Here is a 19,413-nt window from a genome sequence, read left to right as displayed (position 1 = left end):
GATGGGGCACGACACCCATCGACTGAGTTCAAACCGTGCGCTTGGCACAGTGCTGAGAGCTTAATATATCTCTGTGCTTCTAATCTCCGCCACAGTTCTTTGAAGAGGTATTATTACGATTTCCACGTTTCGGATAAAGAAAGTGAGGTCCACAGAGACCAAGTGAATTACACTTTGAGATCTTGGGGGGGGGGGATGCAATTTGTGTCCAGCACGGATGCATGCCCTCCTCCCTTCTTCCCATCCTGAAGGCTGCTGTGTTAGCTGTTACTCAAAACATCTGGTCAGAAGGTTTGCCAAAGAGACCGAATGGCCCTTTGGCAGTAAACACGATGACAATTAAAAATTCATTCATGGGGGGCGCCTGGGTGGCTCAGTCGGTTAAGCGTCTGCCTTCAGCTCAGGTCATGATCCCAGAGTCCTGGGATCGAGCCCCGCATCGGGCTCCCTGCTCGGCGGGAAGCCTGCTTCTTCTTCTCCCACTCCCCCTGCTTGTGTTCCCTCTCTCGCTGTGTCTCTCTCTGTCAAATAAATAAATAAAATCTTTAAAAAAAAAAAAATTCATTCATGGTTCTTGGTTTGATGTCTCCTTCTCTAACCTCTTTGCACCCTGTGGTAAATTTCCATGTAAAAATATTTTAGGTTTCCTGGGGGAGCCGTTTTATAAGTAGACATGCCAAAGCCATTTCAAGTGCTGTATTGGAAACATTCAGCATAAATATCCTGTCCTAGAGGGAATATTAGCAAAGGTTAAAAAAAAAAAAAAAAAGACCCTTGAGAATACAACTAAAATAAAGCCAGGCAAGATCCCGTGATGAACGATAACTTGTTCAAGAGTATGAAGGCTATTGAAAGAAAATCGTGCCCCTTTTCCGGATTCACGTCCCAACCATAGTCTTCCTTATATATCTTCTCTTTCCTAACATCATTAAAGCAAAGGTAATAAATAAATAAGACCCTTGGCCCTCTCAGTGCCCTTTCAAAACCAAAAAAGACACAGTTGGTGCCTCTCAACCATGAGCTCTGCCGGACCGTGTCTTGGTCACCAGTTTCTTCCTCTGCAAAATGGAAAAGTAACAATCCCCACTGCATACGGTTGTTGTGAGGACTGAGTTAGATGATCTCTGTGAGGGGCCTGGAACACTACTAAGCACACAGTAAAGAAACCCTCTCTCTCTCTCCCCACATCCCTCCGTCTGTCTCTTGCTCTCTCCCTATGGTGGGCTCTGGTTTTATACAACTCCCAACATTTGGGTCGGCTCCATGTCCACACAGTTAAGACTTCAAGTACTTCTGATTGTCACTGTTATTAAGGAAAAAGGTGGGGGGGCACCTGGGTGGCTCAGTTGGTTAAGTGTCTGACTCGATTTCTGCTCAGGTCGTGATCTCAGGGCCATGGAATCAAGCCCCGCATCAGGCTCCTTGCTCAGCGTGGAGTCTGCTTGTCCCTTTCCTTCCCCCTCTGCCCCTCCCCTCACTCTGTCTCTCTAAAAATGAATAAATAAAATCTTAAAAAAAAAACAAAAACAAAAAAACATTCTCCCTGTCTCCATGAAGGGGAGTCTATCTGCCCACTGATGATAGAATTGTCTATCCAGTTGCCAGAGCCAGAAATCCAAGAATCATCCACTAATCTTCTCTTCATTACTCCCACACCCAATGAATCACGAAGTCCTGCCTCTCAAATCTGGTCCCTCTACCCTCTCCTCAGCCTCCCCCATCGTGAGCACCATGTTCCTGTCCACTGAGTGGTCTCCCAGCCTCCCGCCTGGCTGGGGCAGCAAAAGCCATCTTGTCGACTCCCTGCTGAACCCCTTCTATAACTTCGAATGGTTTTAGGAGAAAGTCAAAGCTCCTTTGAAAACCCTTTATCGCTGGGTCCCCCTATAACCCCCGAGTCTTGTCTCTCACAGACCCCATCCCCTCCCTGCCACCCCAGTGCCTTCCAGTTCTTCAGCCAAACAGAATTGGTGTGAGTTTCTGAGCATGCCCCATGTTCCCCCATCCGCTGGGACCTCCTCCTCCCCTGTTGGCCTGGCTGACCCCACTCATCCCTTTAGAGCTCCACTGAAAGGCCATTTCTTCCAGGAAATGTTTCAGGAGTCCCCTGGCTCTGGCCCCTGCCCCTCTAAGACCCCGCGCTTCCTGGGCTGCCTGCTCTGTTAAGATGGCTTGCTTGCCTCCACCAGACAATAAGCTCCATGAAGGCTGTGACCTTGTCTGGCTTCCCTGCCGTTGTAAACCCAACTTAGCATGATGCCTGGCACATAAATAGGGGCTCAATACTTTTTTTTTTTAATGAAAATTTTGTGATACTAATATTTTTACTACCAAAAAGAGCCATAAAACTTGTGTTACTCCCTAAAGCTCGCAACTTTCTCCTCCATGAAAGAAGGCCTAAAATAATAGCAGAGACACAGAGCAATTCATCTCCAGACTCCCCTTTCCCAAGCCCTGCAAACACAGCCCATCTGCTGTGAATACGAGAAGACTATCATTATGATTTTACGATTCTGCCCCTATACTCAGAGTAGTCACATGGTGTCTGGGACACACAAGCTAAACCAGCATTGCTACCAGATTAGATGTACACATCCAGCCAAGACTGTCTACGAATGAATATATTTATAGTAAGCAGGGGACATGTCCCGTTGACACCAAATTTGATGCACACAACTCTACTAACTTGATACCAGAAGGTAGAGCAAAGGGAACTCCCAAACAGATGGAGAATCATAATTTGAATATGGTCATATGGAAACAAGTGAATTAGGGAGGTGGGGGAGGTGAACAGCATTTAGAAATAAATTACAGTCACTGAGTTAAAATGCTGGAAGTTCCCAAGGACAAATTACATCCCCTTTACTTCATTACATCCAGACCCATGCATATGTGATTAGGTAGATTAATAGGTGAGAAGAGCCAAAGTTAATCAATATTATTGATAAAATAACTGAAACAGGAATAACACAAGTGAACAGCAATCTGACCAAGAGAAGCACTGCTTCACAGAAAGGTAATTTAATTCAATTTCCATATCGTCTTTGACTAAATTAAGTATCAGCCAATTGAGCATTCATGAGAAACAAGCTATCCATTTGCAAAAACCATACTAAAAGAGTCTCTTTGCTATAGTAATATATATATAAATATAGTAAAACATATGATATATATATAATTTTAAATTGAGATTTCCAATCACTTTTTTAATCCAGTTTTCAAAAGCAGGGGTGGGAGATCCCATGCTCCTTAATGCAAAACTTGTAGCACTAGAAATCGAGCTATCTGTTCACTTCTAGGAAAACAGGCTGTGAAGATGACGTTCGACTAATTAACGTACACTTTACAACATGGGTAATATTAGATGATTTGTTTTATAAAAATTTCTAAAAGTCGGCAGCCCAGTTACATTAGGTCATACAATCTGAAACAGGAAAGATGGCCATGGAAGTTCATAAATCTCTGAAACTCAAGGTGAGAAAACACACACACACACACACACACATACATACACACACACACACACACACACCAGCACAGACTGCCATTAGAAATTTCCTAGAGAGAAATGTTCCAGGTTAAACATTAGACATTGCAAATATACCAAGTCAATTTAGTTTTCTCTCTCCCACAATCCCTTCCCACTTCGAGTTTTGTCCCCAGCTAACAGGTGGGCTGAAATCAACCTTATTTCAACAAACCAAACATCCAAACTATGTAATCATGGGATGACATCTGAGCTTGATCTGGCTGGCTGCTTACAAAGGAGTCTTTCACAATGATAAATGGGAGTTCTCACTAAGACACACCACCTGCATACTTCCTGCTGAAATCAACCAAATGCAAATAAATAGCCCCCTTTTTTTTAAGTTGGCTCCATGCTGGGTGGGGAGCCCAACACAGGGCCTGAACTCACGGCACTGAGATTAAGACCTGAACCAGAATCAAGAGTCAGACTCTTAACCGACTGAGCCCCCCCAGGCACCCCAGTAGCCCTATTAAAAAAGCACTGTCATCCATCCATTTTGAAGTATGCTGAAATGTGTTATTTTATATATAAAGATAAGACTAATAGCCTGCTACCTACCTGCAAGATAGAGAACTTTACAGGTGTTTTTCCAGCATGGTGATAGAGGCAAGCTAAATTATGCATACACTCTCACCCATGCCTTCACCAGCACCACACTTGAGAGGGCTGTCTAGGGCCACAGACCTAGCAGAACTAAGAGGCCCATGGGGCCCAAGCACAAGTCCCTAGCTTCATTCCCATTGCTAATCCACCAGCAGAAAGTCCAAGGACTTATTGCTGTTCTGTGCTAGCTGGATCTTTGAAACAGTTTCTACAAGTGACCCATGTGAGAGTAAAATGGGAAAAGTAAACACACATGGACACTTTGTTCTAAATTAAAGAAAAATAAAATTTAAAATTAGGCATACACTGACAAGCTTCAATACCATAATCAGAAATCAATATATCGTCACAGATGATGTTATATGCTTGTTTCTCATCACTGATTCCTCTGAGTTTCACTTCTCTTATTCCTTTAACATATCACCCTCTTGGGTTTTCTTTTCCAGACTTAACATTGTGTGGGAAAAAACTGAAACATCTCTCAGGATTGTTGCTGTATTGTTGAGGATGCTAGGCTACCTTCACTCCAGGGCCTCCTCCGTGGAGGGGTGGGACAACCCAAGCATGGGTCTTTCTGGGTTTCCCAGGAAGGCTCCCACAAAACCCCGGATCAGAGGGCATTTTGAAACTCATGTCAATCTCAACTCAGCTCTGCCATCTTGGTATGAAACTGAGACGTGCAAGTCAGAAGAATGGGTCTATCATTAGAAATAGGCAGAAAGGAGACATGACCCTTTCAGTAAGTGTTTAGCAGTCTTCACCAATTTTTTAAAAAGTTTTCTTTCAATCTGACTCAAATTCTTTAACCCTCACATATAGTTCAATTTTGTTTCCCCCTTTTTGGTACCCAGCTGTGATGGAGAAGAGCTAGTCACCATATTCTTTGTAAGTACTGAAGCCAATTATTAATTAGGTCTAAATAAATCATTTTCTCCCCTTGAAGTAACAATCTCTGGTATTATGTTTCAATCTTTTTATTCTTTTTGGTGTATCTTATCTCTTCAAATTCTTTTCAGAGTCCTCCTACAAAAATTACCTTGTTGTACTTTCTGATCTGCACATGGTTAAGTGTCTTTTTATCTCTGTACGGAATCTAGCCCATTGCCTGACATTCAACAGGCTCTTGATAAATATCCTTGAGAAAATATGAAATCATTCATGAGCAGTATTCAATATATGGCTGAGCATAATTTGTCTTCCTTGGCTAACTTGGCTATTTGTTCAGTCACGCTTTCCCGATTATTCCTACCATCTGGAAATCATCAAACTTTCATCACGAATAGTCCCTTTGACCCTACCAGAAAACTCAATAAGCTCCTTCTAACAATTATCCTAAAATGTGAACCTAAGTATTGATTTTCTAGTAAGTGCACAACTAGAAGTTTGGTATACCTTGGCAGAACTTCAAACCATAGTACACATTCCTAAAATTTCATCTTGTATGTGTCTGAATCCCATGCAGTATAAGAACAAGAAGTTTTTCTCTGTTCAGTAGGTTTTGTTGTTTAGTGGGGACTTAAATGTCTTATTACGAATAGTTTGACACTTCAATTAAGTGGTATTTTTAAACACATACATTTAGTTAGCAATTTATTTTATTAGATACTTTTTCTTTTCTCTTCTTAAAAGGCTGGTAATTATTTTCCAAATGTTTATTATAGGTCTGTCTTTGCTCAGAACAGCTTATTACTATAAATTTAAAAATTATACATGTTCTAATTACATGTCTTTCACTTTCACACTCAATCTCCTAAAATCATGTCTAAGTTCCAAATAGAGAATACAAAATATTTGGAACAAATGTCATGATTCATGCTAATGGACAAACTAAAATCACCAACCTTTTAGCTTCTGATCAGAGCTGATTAGGGTTATTAACGGATAGTTTTCATTAGACCAATATTTTCCTGATTGACATAAATACTTTCTCACTCTTGTTCAAACACACACACGTACACAGCTCAATACTGAGAAAAAAGTAAAACAAGAAAGTGTCAGGGGAAAATGAAGTATAGCCAGTTGTTTTTTGATAGAAAACTGTGTCTTCATAGAGCCTTGGCAAGGTCATACTCACCTTGGAATCACCATGACCACTGATGGGAACTAGCTATCCTTGAAAAAACACCTCTTACTTAGCAGTTATATTAGAGAGGTGGGGGAAGGTAAGAAATAAAAGATGGGGGGGCCTCAATTATTGTTGGAAGAACTCACAGATGTGGGTTTTCTCTTCTTTGATTCTTCAATAAATTAGTAAGCCTGTCTAACATAACCTGGAAATCTTTCCCTAAGTTAAAGAAAGAAATATTTGGGACTTTAACTATACAGTAGCTTCCCCTTTGAACCCAGAATTCCCAGGCTAAAGATTAGTGAGTTAAACCACAGAGCCCCATGCCTTCCCCACAGCAAGGTTAATAATTACACCCCATTTAATGTCTAGAATTCCATTTCCAAACAAAAGCCTTTAAGTAGCAAATCTCATAGTATGTTTCATTAGCGAGTATACCTAATGATTAAGCTGAAATATGAAATTTTAAAAATTATATTCAAAACCTCAAAGATATGCCCCAGAGTAACCTACTTAAAGTAGGGGCAACCCCCATTACCATAAACTTTTCCATTTTGATATTCCAGAAATCTCTCTTCTGATCTCCCCCCATCTCCCAGGTGCTCCTACAAGTGTTCCTCCCCACTAAGAAGAAACAAAGTTGACCCAAATTCTCCATTAGTGAAAACCTAAGATGAAGGACATGGATTCAAGAGAATTCAACCTGATGGCTTATCCAACAAGGAGGCTCCCACTTCCTCAAAAAGGCATTCACTGGGTTCTAGTTCAGATTTTAATTTGCAGATCTCTTTAAGGCCCCACTTCTCAAAACTACAGAGAGCACACCTCTTCATGGACAGACCACTTAGACTAAGGAGAGCCTGATCTTCTGCCAGTCATCAGGTGCACGTGTCTGGTACCTCCACTAGCATGTGAGAAAGAGCAGATAAAAGAAGGAGAAAACCAAACAGATCCTTGATTTTTTTCAGAAATATAAATGTGAGGAACGGGCAAAAATTATCTTTTCTGCTGACTCTGAGAACACAGACTAGCAAGATTCAAGAAAAGAAAGCTCCAGGTTGTTCTGTATTAGACATCGATGGGGAAACTGCATGGGAGGTAGAGCAGAGGAGAACCAGACAGAGGGAGAAGAAGACAGAGGAGGCCAAGAAGGAAGTCCAAAGGCCCGAGCCTGAACTGGCCTAAGAGACCAAGGTAAGTTTAATAACGGGGAAGTCTGACATTCAGTTCAAAAGCCATTTAGCCCTCAAAATGAGGGCCTTGAACCAGACCGATGTACAAGTTCTTCAACAAAGATCATTGCCGATGGAGTTAAAAATCAATCCTAGCAAGCAAGAGAGGCTAAAGGGTAGTCAAGTCCATGAGGACAGGGGCCATGTTGCTTGGCTCCCAGGGGACAATCAAAGTCTAGCTCATAGCAGTCACACAATCAATCCTTGTGAAGTGAATAACATTCATTTCATACAACTCTCCAAATTACACTGGAGAGACAATAAATGTATCACACAAAGGTTTAACTAAATATTAGCCCTGCAACAAAATCTAAATAGATGGTGGCCATGCAGACCTTTAAATTATTTGCAACATCCCGCTCGTATGGGAAACTCGGAACAACCAGGCATGCACGAGGCAAAGAGATGTCTCTCTTAATTGTTGGTAAGGAATATTTGAAAGTATAGGGAATTCAAACTATTATCAGCCTATTAACGCTAGGTACTCTGCAGAATTAGCAGACCTCCCAGAGACTTAACAATTTAAACAGGCAGGTCCGATGCATGCATTCAAGCCGAATCAGCTAAAGACTAACCAGTAATGGGAACAAACTCATAGTCTCATGAAATCATATTTACCTACATGGTGCAGCCAGGGATGGCACTTGGAGAAAGCACAGGACAAGGCTGAGAAAGAGGGACGAAGGAATCATCTTTTGTAAGGTCTGGCTTTTCCTCGAAGGATTCTGAAGCCGTGTCTAAGGGAAGCAGATTCAGTTCTGGATTGACTGCAGTTTGGAGGTGAGATCAGGAGAAGCGGAGATTAACTAGGGGTTTTTATGAGGTGAGGACAGTTGAATAATTAAAGATCTCCCAGGAAAATATGGGCGGTGCAAAGCAGGCCTGGACCGTCAGCAGTGAAAAAGCAGGAACCACTTAGAGAGGGGTCCCACGACCGTGGGAGAAGCGATGTCGTCGGCTAACTTTGTAGCTGGCTTGCTGCGGGTCCATCCTTCAAGCCCGACTGAAGGCAAGGCTGTCTCTGTCTCTCTTCTATCCCAGCTGACTTCCACTCCCTCGGTAAGAGACAGGCTTTGACTCTTACACAGATGTGAGTATTAAATAATCCCCCTTAATCAAGTTGTAGAAAGGGACATTCTCAAAACCTTCATCTAGGAGAAACAGGCGAAAAATGAACAATCCTGACCCATAACCCGAATCCCATCTGCAGTTCCTCGGTCCTCCGAGCAAAGCTCTAGCCCAGCACCTGCGCCCTGGGTAACAATGGTGGGTTTGCTTCCTTGTCTCCTCCCCTGGACTCTACACTCCTCAAGAGGAAGAGCGGTCAAGTCTTCATTCCTGCCTGGCGCCCCCCAGGGCCCCCAGCCCAGCACACGTGCTCCGGAGCCAAGCCATCTGCTAGTCCCCTTCTACATGAATTGCACCAAGGTCTCTCACACGGTGAGCCAGACTGTGCACTCCAGATGACTATTAATACCATCCTACTCTGAAGGATGCGCTACACAGGGCAGGATGACCGGCGAGATCGACAACTCTATGTCAAAGAAGGGAGCTTCCATTTGAAGGGTTCACAAACAACTTTGTTGCAACATGATGGAGTCAAGAGCACATCAACAGCCCCACACAAACTGGACTGAATCCCTACCAGATCGAATCATTTATCGTCTGGTACTAGAGATGGGCATGCAATCGCCTTTTAGCAAGACTATAAATTCCTGGGGGTGAGAGGTTATGTGTGTCTTGCTGAGCTTTGCCCCCAGCACTCTGTGTTGCACGGTATAGACTTCCAATCCCTTGAAGGCAAAGCGGATGAGGTGGAGAAACAAGAAGCTCATTCGGTTAAAGCGAAAGGGAAAGAGAACAGTGGGGCCGGTAAGGAAGAGGAGAAGTATCCTGTGTGCAGATTAGAGATTTCTAGCACTGGAGGACAGAGGACTCCCACAGCTGGCTTAGGTGGCCGAGGAAAGAGAAAAGCTGGTTGAGTTGACTTGGAACGTGGAAGCATCACAAGAGTCTGCACCCGGGCTGAGAGGCGGGGAGAAGGAAGCAAAGAGAGGACCGGAAAGACATAAATAAGAGATGAGCTGCCAAGGTCAGAAGATGAGCAATCCATCTTTATTAAGACCACCACTGATGGAGGGAGTGTGGGAAGAAAGATGAGGAGACGGCACCCCTCAGTTTCTAATTCTTATCTCCTTTTTCTTCTCCCCCTTTCCTCCTGCCATCCGAAGTGTTGGCCAAATAACTAACCCATGCAGTTCTTTGGGGTTAGTGGAAGAGGTCCATTAGAGTTCTGCCTTTCTCTGTCCTGGTGATATGGCCACGGAGAGGAAGAGGAACAGGCCTGGCTGTCCTTTCAGTGTCTCTTCGAAGATGAGCCTCATGGAACAGAAAAGCAATGGCAGAAACCACAAAAGGACTTCAAATGTCAAGGTGACATGCACACTCTCATTACTGTGACCTGTGATCAGCAAGTGGATACCATTGTGTCTAAATTATTAACTAGCTATAGAGCACGCAGATCATACTGTGGACTCGGGTGAGGGTGCTCTGGAGAAGGGAAGGAGTGCGGCTAACTCCCAGTACCCACTGGCCGGGCTTCCTGCCCCGTGTGCGAATGAGCCGCAGGGGCTAGGACACAAAGCTGCACATCCTGCAGAATGCCTCTGAACTATAAAGGGTCTTTCTAGAGTAACGTGTGCTGGGGATTCTTAGAATTAATATGTTTAAGCAATGAGGATAACTGAATCATGTACGCTGGTCTGATGGCCTTAGTATGTAGCCCAACACGGACAATTCGAACCGTATGACATTATCTCGGTTTTGAGGGCAATGCCTCCAATTTTGATAAGTAACATACTCACCCTTTATACTGGAACGTCTCTGAATAAGCATGGTGTGTGCTCGTACTGCGCTGAAATATCCCCCCCCCTTTAACCTACTCTCCACCCTCCGATTCTATGTATCCATGTTCTAGACCCACTTCAAGAATTCTCTGAATCTCTCCCTGTGGCTGGGAGTAAGATATGTTATCTTCCTCCAAAGAATAGTGGTCATCAATCGCCTCTGACAAGGGGTGCCATCTTTTCTTGGCACTGAATGAAATCACTGCCTTAGATCAAGAAAATGCTATCTATGGGGCGCCTGGGTGGCTCAGTCGTTGAGCGTCTGCCTTCGGCTCAGGTCATGGTCCCAGGATCCTGGGATCAAGTCCCACATCGGGCTCCCTGCTCAGCGGGGAGCCTGCTTCTCCCTCTCCCACTCCCCCTGCTTGTGCTCTCCCTCTCTCACTGTGTCTCTCTCTGTCAAATAAATAAATAAAATCTTAAAAAAAAAAAAAAAGAAAATAGCCTCTGTAGTTTTTGTGAAAGGCCAGTGTCTATCAAGTCTGTTCTCAAATTTTGAACACAGATAGTCCTCTAACTTTAAACTTGTTGAATTCGAAAAGTTTAATTGTACATCGGTTGTGGAAAAGAGAGAGGTGTTTCCCCACAGTAAGAATTACACACATAATAGGTTCTCAGAACAGCTCACAAAAGCTAGTTCTCTACCTCAAACAACAGGAGTAATACTGTAGAACCGAGAGTTAAAGTGATATCTTTAGGAGAAAATGCATTCACACTTCCCTTTGGGGATGCAGGGAACCCCAAAACTCTCCCTTTCTGGCAATGAAAGTAGGGACTCCTCTTGCTCAAAGCAGGTGTTGGGTGTGGTCTTGGTATGGACTTTAGGGAGGAGGGTCTCTGTGCTAAAGATCAAGACCAGGAATGCAGGGAATGAAATCATCCTTGGCTAGACTGGGAGGGAGGGTTGGGGAGGACAGAAGGGGGACAGAGGGCTTCAGGGAGGAGTGGGGCTTGGGTAGTTGAGGAGCACAGACACACTGCCTCTCACCACCTCTCTCATCTCCTCTGCATGCCCAAATTTCTTCTACTTCTTTCTCTTTAAGTCCTCTGGAAAGCTTTGTGGGGAAGGGTGGAGAAGAATTGAAAGGTGACAGCAGGGCCTATGCAGTTAGAAGAAAGGAGAAGAGGAGGGGTTCACCAGTGAGAAATAAAGTGCAAGAGATGCAGTCTCCTAGCTGGAGGGAAGGGGTGGGTTTCTCACATGTAAGATGTGCATCAATCAGTCAGAACCTTGTCTGTGGGGCTGGTGTACAGACCCGCAGGTAAGAGACACCAAGAGCTACTGATCCTCAGCAGAAGAACACTCAGCACATAATTAGAGTCCTTGTGAATGCTTCCCCCTATGAAGGATAAGCTTTTTAAGGAAGTGTATTTGAAAAATTTATTGCACACCTGTTGCACGTTGCCAATGTCTTCATCAAAGATGTAGAATCCAGAGCACCAGAACAAATATATGCTCATTTTTAAAGAATTCACACACCTCAAATTCTATCACAGAAATTTGGCCTTGGTCACCAATTTCAAGCAAGGTAGCCTGCTTTGAACAGTTGCACATCCTTCAAACAAAATTCCATCCAGAACCAATGCACTGATGTACTTTTTACTACTTGCTACCAATTCTAACTAGTGGTCATTCTTCAGCTATAACATAAGCAAAACCTGGAACATGTATATCTTTGTCCATAAATGATTAGAATGCTGTCCAAATTCTAAGACATGCTATAAGAAATACAAAAATGGCATTGTTATTTATTTGAACCTTCAAAATATTGTTTGCATTACCTCTGTATTAACAACTTCCATAGGTCTCTTCTTCATTTCTCCTATGTCCAAGTAACTGGGGGAGGAAAACAAAACAGTAAGGGTTTCTTTTATTGCTTTTGTGTCAGTTATGTAAATTTCTTACTAAGAATTATAAAAAAGTAAAGCAAGCCATAGGAAATACTTAAGCCTAAAGCAAAAATCAATAGCTAACAATTGAGAGCAATTAGGGTAGTAGGAACTGCTCTGAGCATCACCAACCAGAGCTGATACATGTCCTCTTCACCCAACATCGATGAAACTGAAGTCTTAGAAACACGTATTTCTTCGAGGGAACATTTCCCCCCACAATGGTTGGCCCCTGACTATCTATGCGGTATTTCTAATTCTTTTTTTTTTTTTTTAAGATTTTATTTATTTATTTGAGAGAGAGAGCACATGAGAGGGGGGAGGGTCAGAGGGAGAAGCAGACTCCCCGCCGAGCAGGGAGCCCGATGCGGGACTCGATCCAGGGACTCCAGGATCATGACCTGAGCCGAAGGCAGTCGCTTAACCGACTGAGCCACCCAGGCACCCGGTACTTCTAATTCTTAAACCGATTTTGATGGAAAGAGCGGTTTGTGTATACAGGGCCTTAACAGCTCCATTAATCACAGCCTTTAGGTCAAAACAAAGGAAGTCCTGGGGCGCCTGGCTGGCTCAGTCAGGTTAAGCACCCAAGGACTCGTGGTTCTGTCTCAGGTCATGATCTCATGGTCGTGGGATCGAGCCCCCTGGGGCTCTGGGCTCAGCTTGGAGTCTGCTTCAGATTTGCTCTCTCCCTCTCCTTCCTGCTCACTCTCTCTCTCAAATAAATAAATAAAATCTAAAAACAAACAAACAAAGGAAGTACCGATAGCATGCCTTAGACCATCTGTGAAAGAGAAGGAAATCCTCTTCCCTATGAAAACACTTTCATGATACGGAAATGCTCAGCCACGGGGGATGGTTTAGGCATTGGTTCTGCTAAAATGCACATGGGTGGACTAGTTAACCTCTGGAGACCCCTATTACTAAATTACTACTTGTTATAGATATTAACTAGTGATCCTTCTTTAGCTATAGCACGAGTACAACCTGTAAACTATACTTCAGTCAACCTCAAGCCCTAAGTCCATCACTGTGATCCAGTGCCACTGTCCTTCACACATAGCAGGTGGTAATAAATGTTTTGATATAAAAAAATAAGTATAAATCTAGCGTTTAATTTACAACCATAGATACAAAGATACCTCAACAACCATCAGTGCTGCGTTGCCAAAAAAAAAGTTTATATTAGAATTAATTTTATCTATGTTTTGTTATTGTTTGCATTTTTGGATAGAATGCTTTAGTTAATACCACTGGAAATTATATTTTTCTTACATGAACGGTGTTTACATAAGGCAAAACTCCCTCTGTTTAGCAATAAAAAGGCTCTTTTGCAAATCTGCAGGGACCGATTTCTGACATAAGAGCAAAACAGCTTAACTGCCATGTGCAGAAAAGTGATCTCAGATCCACAAGATTAAAGAAATAGAGTCAACTTCCAAAAACACATAGGAAAACTTTAGGGAAAATAACTATCTCTAGATTTATAATAAAGGTTTAAAATAAAAGTTTAAAATAAAATAAAGGTTGGGCGCCTGGGTGGCTCAGTCAGTTAAGCGACTGTCTTCGGCTCAGATCATGATCCCAGGGTCCTGGGATCGAGCCCCGCATTGGGCTCCCTGCTCAGCGGGGAGCCTGCTTCTCCCTCTCCCACTCCCCCTGCTTGTGTTCCCTCTCTCGCTGCGTCTCTCTCTGTCAAATAAATAAATAAAATCTTTAAAAAAAATAAAATAAAATAAAGGTTTAATAGCCACCTCAAGTTTAATTATGGTTCCAAAAATATTAGGAAAAATCTGAGTAAAAGAAATTCAAGAAGGAAGTTGATCATTTTCATTTGAATAATTTTTTCTACCATTGCTAAGTTCCCCAACATCCTTTAGAGCCTAAATGACATAAATTACCCTCAATATCTTCTGGGCTTTCTTTTGTTCTGTCAATTACCCCATTTGTTATGTAAACTTGCAACTGCTAAGCTTCAAATATATTCAGCATTTAAATCTTCTGGGCCTATCATTATAACCATAGATACTACTACTTTAACAGAAATAAATACACTAATCATCTGTCAGCAATGGAAAACTAACCATGGAAACTGTTATGACAAACTCGGGGTTTTTTTGTATGTGAATTAAAAGCAAAAATAACCATGCAAATCTCTTATATCTATATAAAGAATGACTTGAAGTTCCCTTTTATTTGGTTTAAACCGGACCTGTTTTTATCTTTTGAGTTGGTAGTGCCAAATAAACAAAAGAGAACTTGAGTTACAAAAGTGAGTCTGCAACTTTGAGCTGTTAAGAGATTCCGAAACAGAATTCCATTCCCATGAAACTGCTTTTTATGGGAATTATTTAATTTAAAAAAATCAACAAAATACATGATGAAACATGTATTGTACATGGACATAGTGATGCTTTATATTTATATGACATTTTGATGTTTACAAAGCACGTTCACATCCACAGCACTCACTTTTCTAACGACCCAGTGAGGCAGGCATGAATACACTCCTTGTCCTTATCAGGAAGCTGACTCGCTGAGTCAAGTGGCTTGCCCAAAGATACACAGCTAATAAACAGCTCAGCATCATGTCTCTTGACTTTTAGTTCTAAGTATCTTTGAAGCACATCACTTCATTTAGTTCTGGTCTACAAAGTTAGACAAAGTGTGCTAAAGGAGGTTTCCAAGAAGGGAAAACTAATCCAAATGTATCTGTCACCTCGCATTAAAAAGAATGTCTAGCAGAACAAAAAAGCAGAACACTCAGAACTCAGTTGAAGCAGATCCAGGAAAGGAAAAAGGATATGAGACATTAGTGATATTTGGGAAAATATTTCTGTATAGTGAAAATTAGAATTCACAAGACTAGACTTTACAGGAAAGACAATTTTTTGCTATCCCGAGGCCCAAGCCGAATTTCAATTAAAATATTATATTAACAACTATGAAACATAAAGTAATTCCACTCCTAGGTATATAACCAAGAAAAATGAATACTTGTACACGATTGTTTCTAGCAATATTATTTCATAATAGCCCAAGTGAAACAATCCAAATGTCTATCAGTGGATGAACAAAATGTGGCATATCCATAACCATGGAATATTCTTCAACAATACAAAGAATGAAGTGCTGATTCACACTACAACATGGATGAGCCTGGGAAACTTTATGCCAAGTGAAAAAGGCCAGAAACACAAAAGGCCACATGTTGTATAATTCCATTGATATGACATATCCAGAACAGACAAATCCATAGAGACAGAGAGTAAGTAGATTAGCAGTTGCCAGAGGATAGGGAGAAGGGGGAACTGGGAGGAACGGGGTTTCATTTTGGAGTGCTAGAAATGTGCTAACATTAGTTCGTAGTGATGGTTGCACAACTCCACGAACCTATTAAAAACGACTGAAATAGGTAAATATTTTATGTTTATGTTATGTGAAATATATCTCAGTAAAGCTGTCAATAAAATCCTATGGAATATTAAATTCTACCTGTCCTCCAATACCCACCCCCACCAGAAAAAATGTCCCTCAACTGCAAACTTCCACATAATTTTATTTTTCTAATTGCAGCTGTTCCTTAGTACCTTACATTAAAATTATCGGTGTGCATGTAGTCTCTGTCCTATTCGATCTCAAACTCTTAAAGACAAGGAGTCACAACTTGTTCATCTTTGTTCGCTTGGCAGATCCAAGCACAGTGTGCTAACTCACTGCCCACCTACTATGAGTGAGCTCCCTGCCAGGAACTGGGAGTAAGCACCCATCCTGACCCCCTGGGCTTGAAGGTCTAGCCATCAAGTACCTACAGACAGAGATACAGGCAAATACGATACGCCAATAAGCTTTTCCAAGCATTATGCTAATAACATAAACATGCAGGCGGCGGGAGGAGGGTCACAACAGTGGGGCGTGGTCAGTTCTACTTGGAATGAAAGTTTGGAAGAATTGAAGCAGGTAGAGGGGCCGAGTGCAGAAAGCAATTTTCTCCTCTAGCGACTACATAGTATCCAGTACTTCTAAATAATTTTTAAGAAATCGTATTTAAACTCAAAAAAGCAGGTGCCAAGAAAAAAGAGGAAAGGAAAAACAGGACAGAACACGCTGACGTACCAGTTTGGTCACTGAATGCTTTTCTAAGATTCCTTTTCCTCCTGCTACCCAAGTGAAATTCCTTCCCCAGGCACACTTTCAACCCCCCGCCCCAGCTGCAGCGGGAGCCCGGAGAGCGGCATCCACCCGCGCAGTCACAGCCCCCGGACACACCGCGGGTGGGCGAGGCGGGGCTCACTCCTTTGCTCGAGCGAACCGCACACTTTAATGCAACCTTAAATGGCGGGCGGAGGGGACAGACGGACTCACTTGAGCTTCTTGAAGGCTTCCTGGCCCCCGGCCACGTAGTTGCCCCCGCTCTGGATCTGGTCTAGCTTCCGGATGCGGTGCCCGGTCCGCGGGGTGTAGATGTTCCTGACGGCCCCAAAGGGCGCCTGAACGCCGCCCGTCACCTCCTTCAGAAAGACGTCGAAGCTGGACACCTTCTTCTCGTGGATGACGACGCGGCGCCCCGCGAAGAAGGGGTCCCCGTTGCGGTACACCAGCACGCTCTTCACGACCGGCTGGGACAGGTGGCTGGACCGGGCGCCCGTGCCGCTCATCTCCCCCGCGGGACGCCGCCCTGCCGGCTTCTCAGGGGAGGTGCCTCTGCTGCCCAGCGGCCTCACCGCACGCACCCCGCGGGGTCGCCTCCTGAAACCAACGCGAAACACACAAGCCCGCGGTAAAAAAGCCGAGCGACGGCCGTGCGCCTGGCGTGCACCCCGCGGAGACCTGCAGGCTGCGGCACTCCCGGTCCGCGGCCAAGGTATTTCACTGTAGTCTGCACAGCCAATCAGCGCTCGCCGTGCGCGCAGCTCACCTGCTCCGCACGCTACGCGCAGAGCCCAGGGATAGCCACCTCCGGACAGGAGCGCGCGAGGGGCTTTCCGCCCGCAAGCCGAGGGGGCGCCGGAGGGAGCGGGGGGCACGCGTGCTCACACGCACACACGAATTAGAAAGATGCTCCAACTCCATTTCTCACTTCGTACTCGTGTTACTCTTCAAACCGCTTGTCTTTTCTCGCCTTGCCCCCTCGCCCCTTCATCTCCTGCTTGCTCCCCAAATGAAAGCAATTAGGATTCTGGCTGGAATTGCCCAGATTTTTATTTGCTGAAAAATAATAGCCTAACGTGCGTTGGGAGAGAAAGGGGGGGGGCATGGGGGAGGTTCGAGCTTCTGGGACCCCTCGCTCCCTCCGGCGACCATCCGCGCCACCGCCGGCGAAGGTCCCGTGGGCACCGTTTGAACACCGTGGCGCGCAACCGAGTCCCAGGGCGGGAGGCAGCGGGTGGGGTCTCCGGGGACGCGCCCGCCGCGGGGGTACCTGGCGACACTTGAGGGCCGGCTGCGGGAGGGGCGGCTCGGGCGAGGGCCCGGCGGGGCTGGGCGGGGGCGCGGCGGCTCGGCTGGCACCGCGCTGAACTCAGCGGCGGCGCGGCGCTCCCGCTGTTCCTCCGCTGCCGTTGCCTCGGCGGGCCTCCCTCACCCCCGGGGGGGATGGACTTGTTATTTCTCGCCGTTTCCATAGCGACAGCAGCCACGCGCGGAGCCGAGTCCGCGAACGCGTCCTGGCGCGCGCCCGAGTCCCTTAGGCTTTGCCCGGGGCGTCCCCAGAGAGATTGGAGAAGTAAGGGTTTCGGGGGGTGGAGGGGAAGCCTGGGTGGCATTAGCATGCAGTCATAATATAAATGCACGCCCCCCGTGTGCCAGGCGCTTTGCTAGAGGTTGGTGATACAGAGGTAAAGAGGACAGCCTGCAATATTCTGAGTGCCTACCGCCTCCTAACTTTAGGCTGAGAAGGGGCTTTTTCACTGCCTCCAGAAGGCTAACTGGCTAAACAGCTGTCTGTGCCCAAGACTCCACATCCATGCCGTTCGTGTAGATTGGGTCAGTGCATGGGTACGACAGTGAAACTTTAGTAAAGAGGTGCTGTCCAGTCCACTCTGGGACATACATATTGTGGGGCCAGGAAGAGTCTCCCTGAATTCTCCTTGTGTGCAAACTTCATTACTGACTGTTCCTACTGCATTATATATGAACAAAAGTAGTTATTGATAATAACTGCTAGTAATCCAAAGTTTACCAGGTAGCAGGCATCGCGTTAGGGTCTTTATGTAGATTGCCTAATTGAATGCTCACAATAACCTTCAGGGCAAGCATTGTTCTTTCTTCAGATGAGGAAACCAAGGAGTAGAGAAACCAAAGAAACTTACCTCTGGTCACACACAAAAATTCAAGCCTCGTTCTCTGTGATTCCAGAACTGCCTTGACAACCGTGTCATATTAATCTAAAAGGCAAATGTGTAAAACATTGCCATCTGGAGCAGAAACATTTTTATTAAAGTTACCTAATACATTAATGCCTGGAAATTTCACAGTTTTCAAAGGAGACTGAAGAGAAGAGAATAATACAGAGAGATAAGAGGAATTTTGTGAGCCAGTTGTAAAGAATGCACAGGTTGAGAGAATGAATGGGGAGATTATCTGTGCAAATATGCTATCAAGCAAGGGAATAAGACAGAATACTTGTTTTGAGGGAAGGAAGGCAGTAAACCAAGTAACCCTCAGGCAACCTAAACCTCTCTCCCACCTACACTAGCCTAGTGTAAAATGAAAACGTGCTGCCCCTTGTTCAAAAATTAAGAATATCAAGATGACAACAGCAAAGCATTAAACCAAACGTGGGGACGTTCCTAAGCGTGGGGCCTTGTTTGAAGTCCATGAAGCCACCAACCCACATGTACATTCTGGTTCCTTCCACAACAGTACCTCCAGATCAGTCTCCCGGGGCCAGACTTATTTACCCAGTTGTGTCTTAGTGATGTGGTGACAAGTATTTATTTACTGGCTGTTGGGGTGGACAAGGCCTTGATTCATAGCTTTTGCCAATTTTTGTAGTTTAAATACTGCAAATGTGGCTGATTTCCAGCTACCAATCTCATGTCACTGAAGGCAAGAGATGCACAGTTGCATGCCCTTATTTGGTATTTCCATCATACTGTTACGGTAGACATGGAACTTCATAGATAATAGTAAAATATAGGTAGTGATGAGTTTTGAAGGCATTTATTACCTTTGCTTTTTTTTTTT

The 19,413-nt window shown here is 44.3% G+C and overlaps 1 protein-coding gene across 1 annotated transcript in view; it reads right to left on the bottom strand.

The window, feature by feature from the left end:
- DCDC2 (doublecortin domain containing 2) overlaps positions 1 to 17,057 on the bottom strand; it is a 124,799-nt gene extending 107,742 nt beyond the window's left edge. Inside the window, exons 1-2 of the mRNA XM_081827605.1 lie at positions 16,591 to 17,057; positions 12,118 to 12,172 (exon numbers count right to left, since the gene is read on the bottom strand). Of these exons, the coding sequence (XP_081683731.1) occupies positions 12,118 to 12,172; positions 16,591 to 16,883 (348 nt within the window). The 5' untranslated portion in view covers positions 16,884 to 17,057. The remainder of the gene's footprint in view (positions 1 to 12,117; positions 12,173 to 16,590) is intronic.
- Positions 17,058 to 19,413: the final 2,356 nt, after the last annotated feature.

Source organism: Leptonychotes weddellii, chromosome 8, assembly GCF_054177405.1.
Source record: "Leptonychotes weddellii isolate Sample4059 chromosome 8, ASM5417740v2, whole genome shotgun sequence".
NCBI classification, from domain to species: Eukaryota; Metazoa; Chordata; class Mammalia; order Carnivora; family Phocidae; genus Leptonychotes; species Leptonychotes weddellii.
Note: the sequence above shows the minus strand (reverse complement) of the source record. Positions and strands in the feature narration are given on the sequence as shown.